Source organism: Malus domestica, chromosome 06, assembly GCF_042453785.1.
Source record: "Malus domestica chromosome 06, GDT2T_hap1".
Classification (NCBI taxonomy): domain Eukaryota; kingdom Viridiplantae; phylum Streptophyta; class Magnoliopsida; order Rosales; family Rosaceae; genus Malus; species Malus domestica.
This window is the reverse complement of record NC_091666.1, coordinates 9,155,898-9,174,419: the sequence shown is the minus strand read 5'-3', so window position 1 is coordinate 9,174,419 and position 18,522 is coordinate 9,155,898. Positions and strand designations below refer to the sequence as shown.

At 38.5% G+C, this 18,522-nt stretch overlaps 2 protein-coding genes across 2 annotated transcripts; one reads left to right on the top strand and one right to left on the bottom strand.

Annotated features, from left to right (window-relative positions):
• The first annotated feature begins 1,522 nt into the window (after window positions 1–1,522).
• Window positions 1,523–7,154, top strand: LOC114825619 (uncharacterized). Its single transcript, XM_029104568.2, has 15 exons — window positions 1,523–1,733; window positions 1,834–2,026; window positions 2,152–2,203; window positions 2,299–2,347; window positions 2,815–2,868; window positions 2,979–3,091; window positions 3,220–3,285; window positions 3,366–3,502; window positions 3,736–3,796; window positions 3,935–3,996; window positions 4,726–4,830; window positions 5,392–5,467; window positions 5,944–6,056; window positions 6,404–6,463; window positions 6,547–7,154. Exons 1-15 carry the CDS (start codon window positions 1,646–1,648, stop codon window positions 6,650–6,652), a joined length of 1,335 nt encoding a protein of 444 aa, XP_028960401.2. The 5' UTR covers window positions 1,523–1,645; the 3' UTR covers window positions 6,653–7,154.
• A 2,084-nt stretch (window positions 7,155–9,238) lies between these two features.
• LOC114825618 (heat shock 22 kDa protein, mitochondrial-like) lies at window positions 9,239–10,701 on the bottom strand. The gene is made up of 2 exons (XM_029104567.2): window positions 10,146–10,701; window positions 9,239–9,835 (listed from the first exon to the last, which is right to left on the bottom strand). The coding sequence occupies exons 1-2, from the start codon at window positions 10,519–10,521 to the stop codon at window positions 9,426–9,428; spliced, it is 786 nt and encodes a 261-aa protein (XP_028960400.2). The 5' UTR covers window positions 10,522–10,701; the 3' UTR covers window positions 9,239–9,425.
• Between the last annotated feature and the right edge of the window lie 7,821 nt (window positions 10,702–18,522).

The window sequence follows — 18,522 nt, the reverse complement described above, 5'->3', positions numbered from 1 at the left end:
AAGCAAAAATAATAATAATATTCGGGTTAAAATTATAGCCTAATCTCGATAGGCTTGGGTGCCGTGTATGGGGCAAGGCCCTAAAAAAAGGGCTTAGTAAGCCATGGGTTAGTTGCAATGCAGCCCAATCATAGCCGTAAGCTATGGGTCGGGGTCTGGGATAGGCCTAGCAAGTAAGCTGCTGATTTTGGGCCTCAAAATTGGCGTGAGAAGCACAGGCCCAACACAGGGGTGGGCTTGAGTGTGGGGTGCATGCAAAGCCCAGCAAATGCTAGCTTCGATTTAGGCATGGTGTGAGAAGCCTAGTCAAAAGGCTGCCTTTAGATTGCGGGCCGAGGCACAGGGACCCAGCAAGCAAGCTTGCTACAGGTGGCGAGAGAGACGAGCCCAGCAAGCATCGTGCTTGTTGGAGATGGGCCAAGGGTGCATGAGTGAGCCCATCAGAGCTGCAGGCTTGTTGGAGTGGGCTAAAGCTGCAGGCCCGTTTCAAAACCCTAACCAGGCCAAGGGCCTGGGTGTCATGCGTGCACAACAAAGCCTAAAAGGCTGCTACCGTGTGGTATAAACATCCAACGACATAGTCCCAAGGTGCTCCATGCGGCTAGGCTGCAGACCAGCGACAGGGCTCAGTGGCGGTGAACCGCAGCTTATGCCGCATTAATTCCCATATTTTTTTTTTTCGAATTTTAGGGTTAAAAACCCTAAGTGCTTCTAAATTAATTTCGATGTTTTGACTCACAAATTCCACGTAGCATAATTGTGTATTGCATGAACAAATATATATATTGACAAAATTTATGAACACATATGCAATATATATAATTGAAAGGAAAATATAAATATAGGGGTTCATGCAGAATGTTTTCATGCTTCAATGTCGTTTCAAATATCTTAATTTATTTTAAAAGGAAACCTAATGAAAATAGCTTAAAAACTTTAAGTTTTAACAATAAGAACAAAATAAAGGGTAAAGTGAATAGTATCAGGATTGACTTTTTAGTGTAAAAATGTGGTTTTTCGTTAAAGTGAACAGTACTAGGAGCTTTTCGTTAAAATTTCATATTTTAAAAGAACCTGATTGGCAAAAAATAATTGAAAGCCTTTTATGTTGTAGAAGAAAGCCTCCTCCACAATCCTTCAATTCTTTAACTTTTGGCAAGAGCGTGCTGATAATGTATTGTAGACCTAATTTACTAAACTGTATTTAGGACTAGAGAGGGAGAGGGCCGACAAAAGGAGAGAAAAGAGAGAGATGTAATTCTGAGGTGTGTTTTGTATCACCCCATTGTGCCTTTATTTATAGTGGTATAGAAGGTTAAATTCTTACTCTAATAGAATTAAAACTCTAATAGGATATTAACTACTATAAGGAATATTCAAGGATATCCATAGATATATTAAGATTTACGCAATCACATTCCTAATCTAATATGAATAGAATTATAACCTAAAATTTGAGTTTTACTCGAAAAATTAGAATAGATCTAATAGAAACGTTTTTAATACAAATATTTTCAAGAATTGCAGTTCATTTAATGGAACGTAGCTCCATCAAAATCCAACACCTCCTCCGTTCTCTTTCGTCAAAACCACAGGCCTGCCGTTCCATGTGCGTACTCTGCAAACCACGCAAGAGAGCTGGAAAATGTCGACGAGGTCAAATTTCTACAAGAACCCTTCGATTTCTTACAAGAAGGACCTCAGTCTCTCCTCCGTTCTTCAAAACCTCCAAGGTAACTTCAATAATACTATTACCCTTTCGTCTCCACCGCCTTCCTTTCCCCTCCAAACGCCGCGTTTTGTTCCTTTTAACTCATTTCCGTCCACTTCCAGCTTACAACGTCGCCACCGGCAATGCTCCGCCGCTTCAACAACATATGCCAGCCGGTGATGGTGAAACTATATGTTGCAAACGCCGTCGTGATCCGAAACCAAAACCAAAACCGCCTCCCCCTCGCCGTCAGAACCGCGAAATCGAGGAGAACGACGCACCTATGTCGCACCAGGATTACATAGACAGGAGAAGGCAATTGCTGATTTCTAATTTCAATTATCATTCGAATTTGTTTTTAATTTTTATAAATTGCGATTTTTTGCTTTTGTTATTGCTTAATATTTTTTTTTTTTATTATTTGTGAAATGTATGAGCAGAAAAGAAGTTTGTACATCGCAGAATTACCAGGAATTAACTTGTGATGTTTTGGTAATTGAAATTGTTGCTGTTAATTTGTTTTGCATTTGTGGTTTTTTTTATTGATATAGGTCAGCATTTTGAGGTTTGGTTTCTTGTTGTGGCAGGGAAAGCCAGGAACTTCGAAGTCGTGTTTAAGTTTGGTGCAATATGATAGTAAGTAAGCTTTCTTTTGGGCTTGTGCTATTTTCAAGGCATTCAGCGACGTCAGAATTTGATTAATAGTTTGCTAACTAAGTTATTTTAGAGTGATATTCTAGGCCTAAAAATTTTATTTGCAATTCGGTTTTGGTACTAGTTCAAGGGTTCGGTTTTTCCTAACTTACTGAAACTAAAATACAAAGGATTAAATAGATGCTTAGTTATCAGTATTGCTCGATTGGATGTTATTGATTAAAGATGTACTTCATTTAAGTTGATCGCCAAAGGTTAACGGATTGAAATGTGAAATGTGAAAAAGTTGATGCATATAAAATTTTTATAGACTTTTCTTTTTTTCTGCTCTTGCTCTTCTGTGATATTAGTCAGTGGCTTTTCCTTGCTGCTAGACTACGAGTAGAAGTTTCTCTATTTCTATGATTTTAATATTTTTTGGCCAATACATGGCAATTTGAAAAATATAGGTGATGAAAGTACGTCTTCAGAATGTGAAGGGAAGCAGGATCTTCCAAATCCTGGTTAGTTATTCTGTACAAAGAAATACTTAATTTATTTAAGGTGGCTAAAAACCAGGCATTAGATCATTTGTCCTTGTTAATGCTATTTTCTCTTGCTATGCTTCCATCAGGTCACTTAAATGAATCTGATCAAGTAAAAAGCAGAACTGAACAGCGTTTCCCTAATCCAGGAGAACCTGTTTGTGTCATGTGTGGTAAATACGGAGAATATATTTGCAATGAGGTAGGTTATGATTTTAATTTTTATGTGAAGTGCATTAACAAAACTTTTAAACTAACACTTACTGAGTCTCCTTTTCTCCCTTGCACTTTAATTTCTAGAATCTAAGTGGTACTTATTTGCTTCCACAGACTGATGATGATATCTGCAGCATGGAGTGCAAAGCTGATCTGTTGCAAGCTCTTAAAGTTGTGAAGGTATTTAGCATTACAAATTTGTTGTAATGTTTAATTAAATTTATTGATTCAATAAACGGGCCTGTTTATAATTTTCTTAGGACCCCTTGAGCAATCAAAGACCAGATGTCTCATCTGGACCCAAATGTACCTTACCAATGCATGATTTTGGGGACACTTGGGATTATGAACGCCATTGCTGGTCCAAGAAGAGTTCCATTCTTTCTACTTATGATTGGTATTCATTTTGTTAAACATATATTTTCCATCTAAGTTTGGTATTCATTTTGTTAAACGTATATTTTCCATCTAAGTTTCTCTAATGTAAAAACTGACAGTAAAGTTGAGCCCATGCATCAGATAGAGGCAACCTTTTGCATTTCCTTTCTGTTCATGACTGCACTTATTCCAGTATATATTTTGATGGTATTTGCTCTTTATTCATCTGTGATGGTGAACATGTTTGTGTAGTTGGAAATGTAGAAGGCCTGGACACCTTGCTGAAGATTGTTTGGTGATGACAAGTAACGAGGTTCTCGTTTATTCTTTTTTATTATATTTTTTGTAAACACCGTCCTTATTGTTTCCTTAATTAGGCTATGTAATTTATGAAAACGTTGGGAAACATAGATGGTATGACTCGTCAAAGTCTATGCCTTTTTTTTTTCAGGTGACTTTGGGCCACAGCAAAGCCAATTCAATACCCCCAGACCTTCTTGCATTATACAGAAGGTTTAGAATTACTTTATAACTAATTGTCCAAATACATTCTTTTTTCTTTTGTGCTTTTGGCATTTTGGCTCGTCTTATACGACCAAAACATGTATGTGGGTTTTAAGGGTTCAGGGATCCCCTTCTCTCCAGATTATTGGACTGGGCCTTACCTCCATGTTGTTGAGTCTATTGAAAGCTGGTATGCTTGAGAAGTTTAAATAATATTGCCATAAAAAGTAGAAGTGCCGACTCACCAGGAATTGTTTATCTCATCAGCAACTTCATTTTCATCTAAGATTGAGTTTGATATATGTGGGTGTATATAGGTTAAATAGATTGTTAAGATGGAAATTTAATTTCTTCTGGACATCTGATGTTTCCATTTCCCAATTCTGGATATGTAATTACTTGAAATGCTAGGCGTCTCATAGAGAAAAATGTGCAGTTGATATTGCAAACTCATATTTTTTACTTCCTCAACAATTTGGGCACTTTTTTTTAGCAATATAGTGCTTAGCTTAAAGTTAGAAACTTAGAATGATATCCAGTTGTATTGGATTTGTTCGACTAACCACTGTTCCATTTATAGTTCATTTGATCTTTTTAATTAGTGAGCTACTGTGCTGCGTCCTTTAGATTTGTCTTGGTATGCTATAACTTGACTGGAAACATTATCCATCTGTTCTATTTATCGCATGACTTGAGAGTGGAATCACCATCCCTTTTGTGCCTTTTTTGTGTTAGCAGATGCCACCAGATAGGCAAAAACATATCGGCTTCAAAGTGCAATGAATGCTACAACTCAATAAATTTGGCCACTTGCCTTCATTGTAGCATTGCCCTCTGTGACAAGTAAGCATTATAATTACACTTTGTGGAATTATATTAAGTTGACTTACGGAATAATATAAGGTTGTGTCTTGGTTGAACATTTCTACATTTCTTAACATCAAGCCATTTTTTTTTTCCTATGTGAAATTTTGACTTCTCACTTTTCAGTTACCAGACTGATTAATGTTGCAATTTTTATGGCGTCACCAATAATATTAGTACATTAATTTGATTAAACTAGGAAAATGGCTTTTGTCAACTGTGGTTCAAGATGTTATTTGAATTGTTTTTTTTTTCTTTTGAAAGTTGTAGGTAGCTTCTCTACCATTCATTCATTTCTATTTTGTTATGTTTTCCAACACAAGTTTGATGAGGCTTAGTTGAAGTCAGAAGATGAGATATCATGCTTGGAAAAAAGCGAATATCTCATTATACTAAGAACGGGAGTAAACAGTGCTTGAATATTATTGTTCTTGGATGGCTTGCTGATTAATCTTGACATTTTCAGTGAGGATCTTAATTCAAGTTTAAATTCCATATGCAAACACCCAGAGCATTGGGACTGATAATCGTAATTTTCAGTGCAGGTCATTTGATTGAGCATATACAAACACATCCATCCCATCGACAATATTATTCTCATAAACTCTCTCGTCTGGTGGGTACTGACTTTGCATCACTGCTTTCCTAAGATTTATAGAAAATAAAGAGATGTTGTACCAGTATGGACCTGTGGTATAGTTCAGGTTGACAGGGTTCGAGTTTGTAAAACATCTCTCTGTTTCAGTTTAACTGAGTGCAGATATTGACTCAGCTCAGGACTAAAGTCAATAGGTGCTAAATATTTAGAGTCTAGCAATTCTAATACAAGTGTAGGGACCAAATGTGGAAATAACACCCTTCTGTTCACAAAAGTAGCATTGGTTATCATTTATTTACTTATTGATTTTTGCTTCCATGTTCGGTGTGAAAAGATAGAGCCACAATGTCACTCAAGATTCAAATCATGATTCATGATACATGTATTTACATGGAGACTATAAGTCTTGGTAGATGAAGGAACCTTTGGTTCCTATCACTTAGTGATATTTCCTTCGGATGCTTAATAGCTTTGATTTGATTTGATTTGTGTAGGTGAAATGCTGTAAATCAACATGCCAGGTGACTGATATCAGGGATCTTTTGACATGCCAGTACTGTTTCGATAAAGCTTTTGATAAGTTCTATGACATGTATACTGCAACTTGGTATGCAATTAGTATGAGTAAAAATTGTTACTTATTCTTCACTTACATTTCGGATTAGTCCCATTTTGCTACCTGTAGGTTTGCCTGAACTTAGAATTATTGACGATTCTGTTGCTTTTGCTTTGTTTGAACTTGGCTTTAATCTGTCAATTTTTAAGTGGTGGCTGTGGGTGTCAAACCTCATTATTTTTTAACCCACTCAAATCTAGTGAATGAGTTTCTATGTTTCGATGTACAGAAAAATTAAGAGATTAAACAAAGCAATAGTAAAACATTGTGATGTGTATATTTCTTTTTTATTGTTCTGTAATAGTGTCTAATAGATTAAATGTGCATGTGTATTGCAGGAAAGGCACTGGGCTTTCAATCATATCAGGATCTATTTGCTGCGAAGATCACTTTGATTGGTAAGCATATCAGTACTGTTACCTTCCGCCCTTTACCTATGCCTTTTGATATCAGATTTTATAATGGCTTGTTAATTCTACAGGCATAGTATGAACTGTATGAATGCTAATGTGGAAGAGAGTGGATATATTATCAGTAGGAATTCCCAGAAAGGCAAACGTATTCAGCTTAGCGACTTCATTTTCTGAGGGGGTAATACTTGTAAAACTGGGGCGGAAGTAAAGAGAGTGCACATTCTAATTGGTGCATGCAAGTATGTCCCTTGAATATGCCGTGACAGTTTTAAGAGGGCGATTATCTACAATAGAGAACCTTACACGAATTGCAAGGTAAGCGTCTCAACTTCAATGAGCATCACAACTTCTTGCATCCGGAACCCGACTGATATAGCGATATGGAAGGTTGAGATTGTTGCGATGTAAGCACATTGTACCGGGTCTAAGTGATGCAGAGACACCGGTTAAGCCTTGCAAGTACATAATGTGGTCAGCTGATTAGAATTTATTCGAGATTTTTGTTTCCATGTTACATGTTTACGTACACACATTTCCCGTATGTAGGATGTGCGGATGTTCATGTAACCATCTGATTCTTGTATTAACCACCCACATGCGTTGTATTGCAGATTCACATTTTATTGTGCACGAGTAAAAACGAAATCATCAAATTATAGAGGCAAATTCTGTAGAATTGTTAAGAGTGAAGCAGTGATGATGTGCAAAATAGTTGATTATGCACTCTCCTTGTTTTTTACTTCTTTTCTCTGATTTCTTTCTGTTGACTGCAAATACTAAAAACCCATAGGATCGATTTGTTATAAAATTAATGGCCTCATTTTATTGATTGCAATACCAAATCAAACGAGGTGTACCAATTTGCAGTAATCGATCTTATGTTTACTTGAGAGTTCACTTTCTTCACTCTAGATACGGCTTTAAACGAGTTGACCCAAACGGAATATCACTCTGTTTAGGTTTGGTTTCTTTCTTACATGACCCAAGCATAAAAACTCCGAGCTCGAGCTTTTTTTAGCTATTTACTGCAATTAGTTAGTCCGCGCTTGTAACAAAAGTCTACTACTTGTCATTTGCCATAATAGATTAATTTCCGTCTTTCGAAAACAAAATCAAATTGAAATATATTCAATCTAATCATATAAAAGAATGTAAACATAGTTCTCCAAAAACATCTACCACATGATGTTTCAATCCAAATTGAAAATATTCAATCTCAACTTAGGAAAAAAAAAAAACATCTCCGACATAATATTTCAATCCAATTCAACTTCTTGAATAGAATTCAGTTTGAGTTGTCTTGTGAAAAAATATGAGCTGATTAGGAGCTTTACAAGTCCAACATACCAATATCAAGCTTATATTGTCGACTTCTTACATGTAAAGAGAGGTAATCTTCCTTACATGTAAAAATGTCATCATCCAAACCGTTTATTCTCTTTATCATCATCTAATGACTCTTTCTAAAAATGCTTCTTTCGATTAGAAACCGTTTTGTCATCCGTGTGAATCAAACAAGTTAACAGTTAATTATGAATCGTCAATTTTTTTTGTCATAGTAAACTTCATCACCTACACAAACACATACAAACAAAGAGGCTCAGATACAAGTTAAGCATAAAAGTAAGAAAAATGACCTCAAACATAAAAAAAAGCAATGCCCAAAGGCAGCTTTGGGCGTAGCACAAACACCACCTCAACCATCACCATAGTATCGAAGATCCACCACCACACTGCAGCCTAAAATTCAACCAAACAAAGGCCCAGGAAGGAAATAACACAAAGCTCCATCATCCTCGAAACAGCACCAAACGATCCTCCACCACAAAACGAAAAGAAACTGATAAGGAAGTCGATGGGAAAACCACAGGCATCAGTGCCAATAAAGGCACACAAGTGGAAGGTGGTGGTGTAAAGCACGGTGAGGAGACATAGTTTCATATCGAGATAGTGTGAAAACAAAGGGGGATGGATCGCGTTGGGAGGACGAGAAGAAGGATGAAACTGATACAGAGAGAGAAACAAATTGGGAAGTATTAGGAGAAGTGGGATGAAATCAAATGTCAAAAACGTGAAGGAAGGGAAGGAGGACAGGAAATTGGAAGATCGGAGTGGAAACAAGGTGGAGATTGGAGTTTAGGACTGCGAGGTAACTATAGTAAAGGATACAGAAACCAAAACACAAAGGAAACGATAAGGAGGTTGCCGCCGACCTGGCCACGCTCTGTTTTCCCCTTGTATACTCCTACCGTTAATTGATTCTGTTGCCAACGAATATTGTGAGTTGCAGTTGTGCTTGTATTTGGTCCATAAGAAGCCTGTTGATCCTAAGTACTTGTTGAGAACGAAAGATCCAACACTTGTATATACAGGGATGATAAACAATCACCATAACTGATCTGTTATGTTTCTGAACAACATATAAACCTACACAACTTCATAAACGAGAGATTGTGCAGCCACAAACATTTGGAAACTAACAATCCACTGTGCAACTGACTCCTTAATTATCAGACTAATTGGTTAGCGAACAAGATAATATGCTAACATCATATGCTATACTACTTGTACATAGGGCTAGACCTGGCATTCATGCCCCATTTTTCGTGTTCGTGTCTTTTATATGTCATACTTAATATCTTAACGGATCGTATTGTGTAACACTGTTAAAATGAACATACCATATTGTGAACAACACAAATCATTTCCAACTCAACAATATAACTTCAACAAAACAAAACTGAACAACCTACCCCCATATATTATGAAAACTTGTTATTATTTATCCAAAAGCTGAGCTCCCCAGTTCAACCATCCAAGAAAATAGAAAGTCTAGAAACAAAACCAAAAAATGCAAATTTACATCATCAAACCAACTCAAAGAGCCCAAGTCATCAAATTCAGACTCCCAAACCCAACTCCCTCTCTCCAGTCGGTCACTACTCAACTACTGAACCTTAACCTCAAACACATCCTTTCTCTCTTCCTCCTTCGCCTTCGGAATCACCAGCTTCAGAACTCCATTCTTCATCTCAGCCCTAATCGAATCGATCTTGTACAGATTCGGAGGCAGTTCCAGTCTGCTCGAGAACCTCCTCGCTCCGCCGTCTTCATCCTCCAAGTCCTTCCCCTCCCCTTTCACTACCAGCATGTTCTGCTCCACCGAGATCTTCACGTCTTCCTTGTCGAGTCCCGGCATGTCCATTCGCAGAAACAGAGCCTCCTCGTTCTCCTTCACGTCCCATCCCCTTCTCGATCCTCCCTGTAGCCCTGCCAGAAATGGGTTGTCCATGAACTGGTCCACCATGTTCAGAACCTGGCTCAAGCTCCTCGTCGGAGAAAACGGATCGAATACATCTGCAACTCACAAAAATAAACAGAACCCTGGTGAGATGTTTGATCAAAAGGAAAACCCAACCGGGAAATCTAACCAAATACAAAACTCAGTTCAGAATTTCAGAATTTTGACCGAGAAAAAACCCAATTGGAGAAATCCGAGTGCAAATCACAAAACAAACAAAACCCAATTCAAATATCTGACAAAAACAAAAACCCAATCGAGATACGTGATCGAAAACCAAACCCAATTAAGAATTTCAAATATCTGATCAACAAATGGAACCATTTTAGAACTGGGGAAAGGAAAGAGAACACAGATAACAACTACCTGAGAAGAAGGGAGAACCGAGGTCACGGCGGCGGGAGGGAGACCTGTCGGCGGTGCCGCGACCGACGGGGACTGAGCTTTCATCCTGATCGTAGCTGGTAACTTGGCTATTGGTGTTGAATGACCGAGAAGCGAGGGGAGATACAGAAGCAGAACGGATGGGGTTGGAGAGCTTGGAGAGGATGGTTGGTGCGGGTGCTGCGGCCCTTTTGAGAAGGATTGACATTGACGAAGCCATTTTTGTTCTACAAGAAAAGAGATTGAAGCGGCTTTGATTTGGCGTTTTTGATCGGTTTGTGAATGGAAATTTGGATTTGAACTTGTTGGGTTGGAAGGGGGGTTTAAGGGGAAGGGGTTTTATATAGAGGAGACGCATGCGATGTGATAATCTCAGGGGAACCGTGGAGGAGGGGAAAACAAAGGCTTGGAGAAGGTTCCATACCACGTCTAGATAGATAGTGAAAATTCTAGAAGCAAAAAAGATTTTATCTAAAATTTAGAATCTGATCCCTCAGCTTTCATTCAAGTTTAGATTTGTTCCTAAACCAAAATTGTGTTAATTTACATCTTTTAGCAAGACGTGCACTATTAGTCTTACCATTAACTTTTGAAAAAATATCTCTGCTTGTTTGATCACGTGGCACATAGTGAATCTCAAATATCTAGTTTTGTGATGTCGTGTAAATTAAACAAAAATAATAATTATATGTTAAAAAAAATGAATAAGAAAAAATTGGATTTCTCATTCGAAGTTGCCATGACCTCGAGAAAATTTCAAAGTACCCAATGTCAAGCAAGCACTTCATGTGTTATAAAATAAATTAAGGGATACAAAAAAATATATCATTTCCTCCACTTATATTATGACATGTGGAGTGTGACGACCCGTTCCTAATTTTTCTATGTAATTTCTCTCCGAGTATGTGTATTGACGGTTATGCCCTTATTGGCAAGTGGTGTGGACGTATTCTTATCGCTTTCATTTTATTTCTTGCTATCGCATTTAAATTATACATGTCATTACAAGTGTACGTAAATTTTTATCAGTGTTAAAACACTATCCCAGATAGATTTTCGGTACTCTTTTCAATAGAAAATCTAAAACCCTATCCCTAGCTTTTCCCTAACCCATCCCGTGCACCCTCCTCCATCATTCCTCTCTCTCACCAATCCCATCTCTCCCTCATTTCTGTCCCCCAATTAGAAAAGAGAAAAAGGAACTTTCTCTCTTTCTTCCTTCTATCTCTCCCGCATGCTCTCTTCTCTGCAAAACCCTCAAACGAGCTGCTAAGCTCACAGATCGAACCCAAAAACCACACCATTGTACTCCCCTCCTCTTCACGAACTAAACCATGTTCTTGAAACCTAGTTTAGACGAGTTTTAACTCGTGAGGTCCGAACTCGGGCACATTAAGTTCGACGTATTTTTGAACGAGTTAGGATGATTTGAAGCTTGGGAAGGCTTCTACACAACTTTTTGAAGGTCCTAGGCTTGTTTTGGAAGAAGGTCGACGTGAAACGACTGAGTTTCGAAGAGTTCACTTTTGGCTGGAACTTTCAAGGTTTTTTCCGGCGACCTCCGTCCACTTTTTGGACTCCAAACAGGTATAATGCAATCCCTCACTTCACTAGCTTCAAATCCATATATAGTATGTCGAAAATGGTTGAGAAATGAAGAAGAATAGTGAATTTGAAATTTTTCCAGAAATCCGACGAAAAATTAAGTTGCAGACGACGGTGACGGCAACGGCGACGGATGGGAGAAGGTGATGGAATATTCCTGACAGCATCAGGTAACGCTGTTAATGTCTGTTAGCTTTTAATGGAGCGTCTGGCTGTGTCCTTAACGGCTCGTGGGGGCGCGTGAGTCGTCCAAAAATTTTTCTGAAAATTTGGAGATGTTCGTGACGTCGAGTAGGTAACAATGGTATATTTAAACACTAGGTTTGAGCAAACTATGGGTGTTTTATTGCTACACTGGTGTTAGTACTCGCCCTAGGGCCAGGGCTAGTCCTTCACGTGTATGTTCACATCACACCGTTCGCTCGTCGTGGATCCAAGTTAGGTGCCAGTCCTATCGTGTAGATTGCATTAGGCAATCCGACTTGTATGTGACCGTGCTTCTGCACCAGTCTTCACATGATCGTAGTACTAGAGCATATTGATTACACCCAGTCCTGTTTGTGTCAGAAATTATAGTTCGAACTTGTATGTCAGCTTAGATGCATGAGCACTTAGCTATACTTGATTATCACATGATTATATTATTGTGGCATTTGATACATCATGATTTGGCATAATTCTGATTATTATACTACTATAATGTTGTTGATTTATTGGTTACACACATACGTGGTACGTTTCAAGGAAACTATACTTGTTTTACGGCAAGGGGTTAGTATATTCGAAAATAAAGGATGTCGTATAAAGCATTGATTTGCTGACCCACTCAACTTTATTTTTCACCCCTCCAAGACCTAGATAGTTGTACTCTTTGTGGCACTCGAGGAATCCCCGTTGTTCTGACTTTCTCTTCTGTTTAGACGAACTTATCACTGTTGTTTAATAAGTGTACTTTAACTACTTTGACTACTATTATGTAGTCTCACTGTCTATTACGCTCTGAATAATTGTAGTGGGTTCTGATCGGATCATATTTATATATATTTTTACTTCAAATTCACTCGTCTTTTCTTAGTTAGTTCCTTATATTTTTTAGCTATTTACCTTGTTTTTACGTATTGTTTTTACGTATTATACGATTTGTGATACTTTTGCCATATTGTGTTTCTAGGAGCAAAAGGATAGACGAATTGGCAGCTCAGCATCTTCCACTAAAAAAAAAAAGAAAAGAAAGGATCAGAGTTTTTTTTTTATGGTGATCGAGTCCAGCTAGCATTCATTTTTTTGATTAATTAATCCAAAGTGGGAGACTCACTGATGGTGGAGGCGGCTTGAAAGAACAAAAGGGAGAGCTGAGTGGGATGGCAATATTCTAATCGAAGAGGAGAAGCATAACAGCTGCTTTTGGTGAGTAAAGAAAAGAATAAAAAAAAACTGAAGCACTTGGCAGCGTGGGGAGGAGAAAAAAACTGCCAGCGAAAAGAAAGAAAAAGAATAAGCAGCAAGCTGCTTTGCAGCGTGCCTTGCGGGGAAAAGAAAACTAAGCAATAAAAGCTGCCTTTGCAGCTGGGCAGAAAAAAAAAGGGAAAAAACTGACAGTAAAGCCGGAGACGCAGAGACGCAGAAAAAGGGAAGAAACTGACAGTAAAGGCAGAGAGCAGTCTGACGTGAGAAGAAAAGAGAAAGAACGGAGAAAAGGCACGGACAGACAGAAGCAGCAAGCTGCCTTCTCTCTCGGTTAAATCTTTTCAAACTTATATTTTATTTCTGTTTTAATAATGTGTAACTAAATTTATTTTGGCTAGAGGTTAATTCAAAGCCATGAATATATTTGTAATATGAATTGATTACCTTCAGTTATGATTTCTGAGTTGTGATTTAATTTGCTTAACTGCTTGATTGATAACTTATTTTTGTATGTCGATTAAGAATGCATACTTAATTTACATGCATGAATTTGACGCTAGAATATAAGGGAGTTTCACCTAATCGTTATAAACTTATATTCACAAGTAGTGAAGGTTGCTAGTCACAATCACGTTAAGTAAACTCTTGGCATAAGTTTCATGCAAATCATAGTTACGAATGCCTCGTCAATGCTTATAGTTTTCACAAAGTTTAATGATCTTTGATTGTATCTCTATTGTGCTTTTCACGTAGGGGACTTTTGAAGAATGTTTTGAATTGTTGTATGCGTTTTTTCCGTCCAATTCAATAACTTAAGGAAAACTTGAAGATTAAAAAAGTGATGTTCACGGTTAATCTGAAGTATTGAGATTTACAATTTATTGAAAGAACAACTGAAAATCAATTTAGGTTGCATATGTGTCATGTGTGGAGAAGAACCCTCTAGCTAGTCAGTCACCTATCCTTTCACCTTAATTTCATGCTTTTGTCAATTCTGTAATTTATTTAAGTTTAATTTACTTCTCGTCAAAACCAAACCCCCCCCCATTATTAAATTATATTATTTAGTTAGTTTTCATTGTTGTTAGTCTTTTAATTCAATTTCCGTCCATTTCAATTCCTAGTGTCTAATTTGATTGTTTTCATTATTTTGAGTCATTCTAAGTGTGTTTCGAGTTATTAGAGTTTTTAGCCTAGTTTTGTGTCCTTGAGTCTTCTTTAATATTTTTAAATTAATTTAGAATAGATTAGCAATCCCTCCTAATCCCCGGCCTAGAACGATACCCTACTTACATCTATACTACAATTATCAAAAAGAGGGTTAATTTGTGTGTTAACTTATTTTACGCATCAAATTTTGGCGCCGTTGCCGGGGAATTAGCAACTTTGCTAATCCCTTTATTTTTGTTTTTGTTTATGTTTATATTGGTGTTTGTGTATTTTACTTTTGATATTTGATTTATTTTTCTTTCTTTGATTTTAGGTACAAATGGAGCAAGACATGGCACTTGCGACCATTCAAGCTCAATTGGCACATCTCACTGCTCAATTGACTCATAATGCCGAACGGACCACAATGCCAAGTGTCCCTACATTTGATGTGCCCTATGGGCAAGGATATCAAAATCCTCAATTTTCTGCAAATGAAGATGTTTGGGGATATCAAGGCCATAACCAATCAAGGGGCAACATGTTTTTCAACGCTTGCAATTCAGATTGGAGAGGTAATTCAGATTATATGTGGGATGAACCTCAACAATTTCAACAAGGTGGATATTGGGAGCAAGACGAGTTCTATTCAAGACCTATGCAACCACCACAACATCCCCCACAACAATTCCAATCAAATCAAAGTATGCCCGTGAATTATAATGAAATTCTTAAAGGACTAATTTCTTTGACGCAGGGTTCACAAAAAGAAGAACAATTGCCGCCATCAGAAGAGTTCTATCAGTGGCCATAGGAACCGTCACAGCCACCACAACAATCAACCCAATTCAATTCAGGTACGTCCTTGGATAATGATACACTTAATAAGTTACTCACCTCTTTGAATCAGGGAGTAGAAAATCAAAACCAGGAGATGCAAGACCGAGTCAAAAGAGTGGACGAATTGGATATGCAAGTTGGGCAGATTGTGGAATTCATGGCACAGATTCGAGATCAAAGTGAACTTTCCAACTCAAACATTGCAAATTCAAAGGCAGAAAGTGAAATCGATGAAGCCATCACTTTGGAAGGTGACATGAAGGATGAAGCTGTCCCAGAACCATCCAAACACAGCCCGAACATGGATGAATTGCTGCTGCAAGCAGAAGAGGAGGAGGACGACCTGGGCAGTTTAGAAGAATTCTTGCTGCAAGCTCCTCAAATCCCTATGTCATCCAACTCAGGTGAGGAAGTTCTAAATTCACTTCATTCTAACATTATTCCACCGAATGTCCTTTGTCCTTGCAGGTTTTTGATTCCAAATATCAAAGAGAGTGAAAAAGACATTGTGGAAGCTCTTCCAAAGGTGCAAAGTGATATCCCAATTCTTGGTACACCAAAACAAGTTCCCGATGGTATTGAAACGTTCAAAGAACCTTGCACACCAAGAAAAGGGATTCAAGAAAATGAAGTGGTTGAAGCATATCAAGAATACATCCAAGAGGCTGTGCATGAGACAATCAAGCCCAAAGCAGTTGAGTTTGATGACACGGGACAAGCCACAACCATCATAGTAAACCTGGCCAAGTTCAAAGTCCCGGAAATGTTCAAAGATGTGGTGTTTGTCATTGAGTTTGTGTCGGAAAAAGAAAGTACGCCATCTTCTCCAATTTTAATTTTAATTTATACTAACATGTTTCTGATTTTGATGATTCAGGCACCCACTCTTGAATTTAAACCATTGCCGAATCATTTCAAGTATCACCTCCCATTAAAAGATAAATTCCATGCTTTGGAGCCGAGGGGAGTTTAAAGGAAAGATTCGTCCGGCTAAAGACGTTAAATCAAGCGCTTCTTGGGAGGCAACCCAAGCATTCAACGAAGGGAGACTTTGGAATCGCTAACCAAATCAGATTTGCATTCTTACACCCTTATCTTTACTGTTTTCATTTTGTTTTGTTTAGTTAGTTGTGTTATTTGGTTGATTTCTGTGAGTTTGTGTTATTTAGTTTAAGTGTGGGGGAAGGTTAAACAAAGTCTTTTTACATTAATTTACATATTTAAAAAAAAAAAAAAAAAAAAAAACATAAAAGTAAAAATATTTTACAATGATGTGTAAACTAATAGCATTCATTGGTCAGGTGGTGCTTCAGTAGTCGGCGGAGCTTCAGCAGTCGGCGGGGCCACGGAAGGAGGAGGTATCGGAGGTTGATCAGTTGGAGCTTCACTACGCGGTGCCGCCCCAGAAGACGAAGGCAGATGCGGTTGGAACAAACCCACAAACCTCCGGTGATCAAGTAAAATCTGACCATCAGTTTCCTGCAGCTGGTCAATTTTCCTCTTCATGTTTGTGGCATAATTGTGTGCAAGCTTGTGCAATTGTTTATTTTCATGCTTGAGTCCTCTAATCTCCTCTTTGAGACTCTGTATTTCAGCCACCAACGATTCAACGTGACGGGTTCGAGCAAATAGGCGTTGGGCCATGTTGGACACAGAACCCGCACACTGCACGCTAAGAGCCAGAGACTCCTTAACCGCCAATTTATCAGACCGTCTAGCGAGCAGTCTGTTATCTCTGGGGGTGACAAGGTTCCGGGCCACCACCGCAGCGGTCATGTCATTTTTCATCACCGAATCGCCAACGGTAAGGGGACCAGTAGGGGATATGAAATATGGGCGCCATATGTTGTCTAGTGAAGGCGGAGCTGCCTCTTCACCAATGTTCAAGTCAAAACGACGATCGGAAGGGCCAAACATTTTTCAGAATGGTAAAGAAAGAAGAGATCGGACAGATTAAGATTTTGGAAGTGCAAGAAGGGAGTGTTTACAGGAGGGAGCTCAAGTGTGTTGTGGAACAAAATTAACGCCTCTATAAAAAGAAGAAATCAAAGAGGCGCTCCTCAGAAATTGTTGAGGCGTCCTCTCGCAAATCGAAGAGTCGGGGCTCCTTTCTTAAAAGTCGGATTCTTTTCTCAAAAGAGGCGTTTCATTTCTTAAAAGTTGGGCTTACTCAGAAACCACGAGCCGAACCCCGGATTTCAAAAGATCAATTTGTCCAGACGTGTCGTCACTCGTCACATGCAACTGGCAGCTTTACGAAAATTACGGGCAGCTTTGTCAGAAAGCGCGTAATTTGTACTATTCATCCATCCACCGGCTGCCGACAATGAGTGAGGGAATAGTTCCGGTTGTGAAGAAAAGTCCTATAAGTATCTACCTTCGCCTTCCACAGCAAAGGCACACCCTCTCAGCACTTCTTCATCTCCGAGAATGTATTTCCAACACACCCTCTCAAGTCACTCTGTATTTTTTCATCCCCTGGGATACCCCTGCAAACAACCCATCCAGAGCACAAGTATTTCATATCATAAAGGTTGAGAGCACGAGTATCTCATATCATGCTTTCTCCCTGTCCTTTCTCCAGCCAGCACCTGCTCTCGAGTACTCATCATCTTATGCTTCCGCTTCGTCTCTCACGTCTAAGGGAAGTGAAGATGATACCTCGAAGCATGTGGAGACAACGTGCTGATTCATCCTCAACTAAGGACAAGGAGAAAGAGAGCAAGAGGTGGGCACTTGGAAAGATTGAAGAAAGAAACAGACCAACACCTTTACCTCGTGCCCGCCCGTCGTGCAGAAGAAACAAGCAGAGAAGAATGCAGCTTACACAATCATCCCAGCAGAAGGAGTCTGAGATGAAGAACTAGAGAAGCTGCCACATCTGCTTGGAGAACAAATAAGGAACTGCAACATCACCAAAGAGCAAAGCTTCGCCGTACAATATCATCAAATCATCACTTGCAAGTAAAAAGCTAAGTGTCACCCCGTTCAAGAGGAAAGCTGTGGAAAGTCAACAAGCATGACCAATGATCACTTATTAGTTCTATTCATTGTCTTTTATCGTGATTTTCAATTTTTCGTTTGCAATTTTTTTTACATTTTCTTGCGTTACTTAACTGAATTATTTCTTTTCTTTGCAGGAATTTTTGGTTATTTCCACCCTTGAAGTTGATTGCAGAATTTTAGCTTGGGGGGGTCATCGCTTGATTTTACTGCAAACTAGGGAAGTTTTCAGTCCAATTGCTTTATTTTGTTTCTTATTATTTATTTATTTTATTTTTATTTGCATTATAGTGTTTTCTGACATTGGGGACAATGTCCAGTTTAAGTGTGGGGGTAGACATCTCTAGAATTTCAT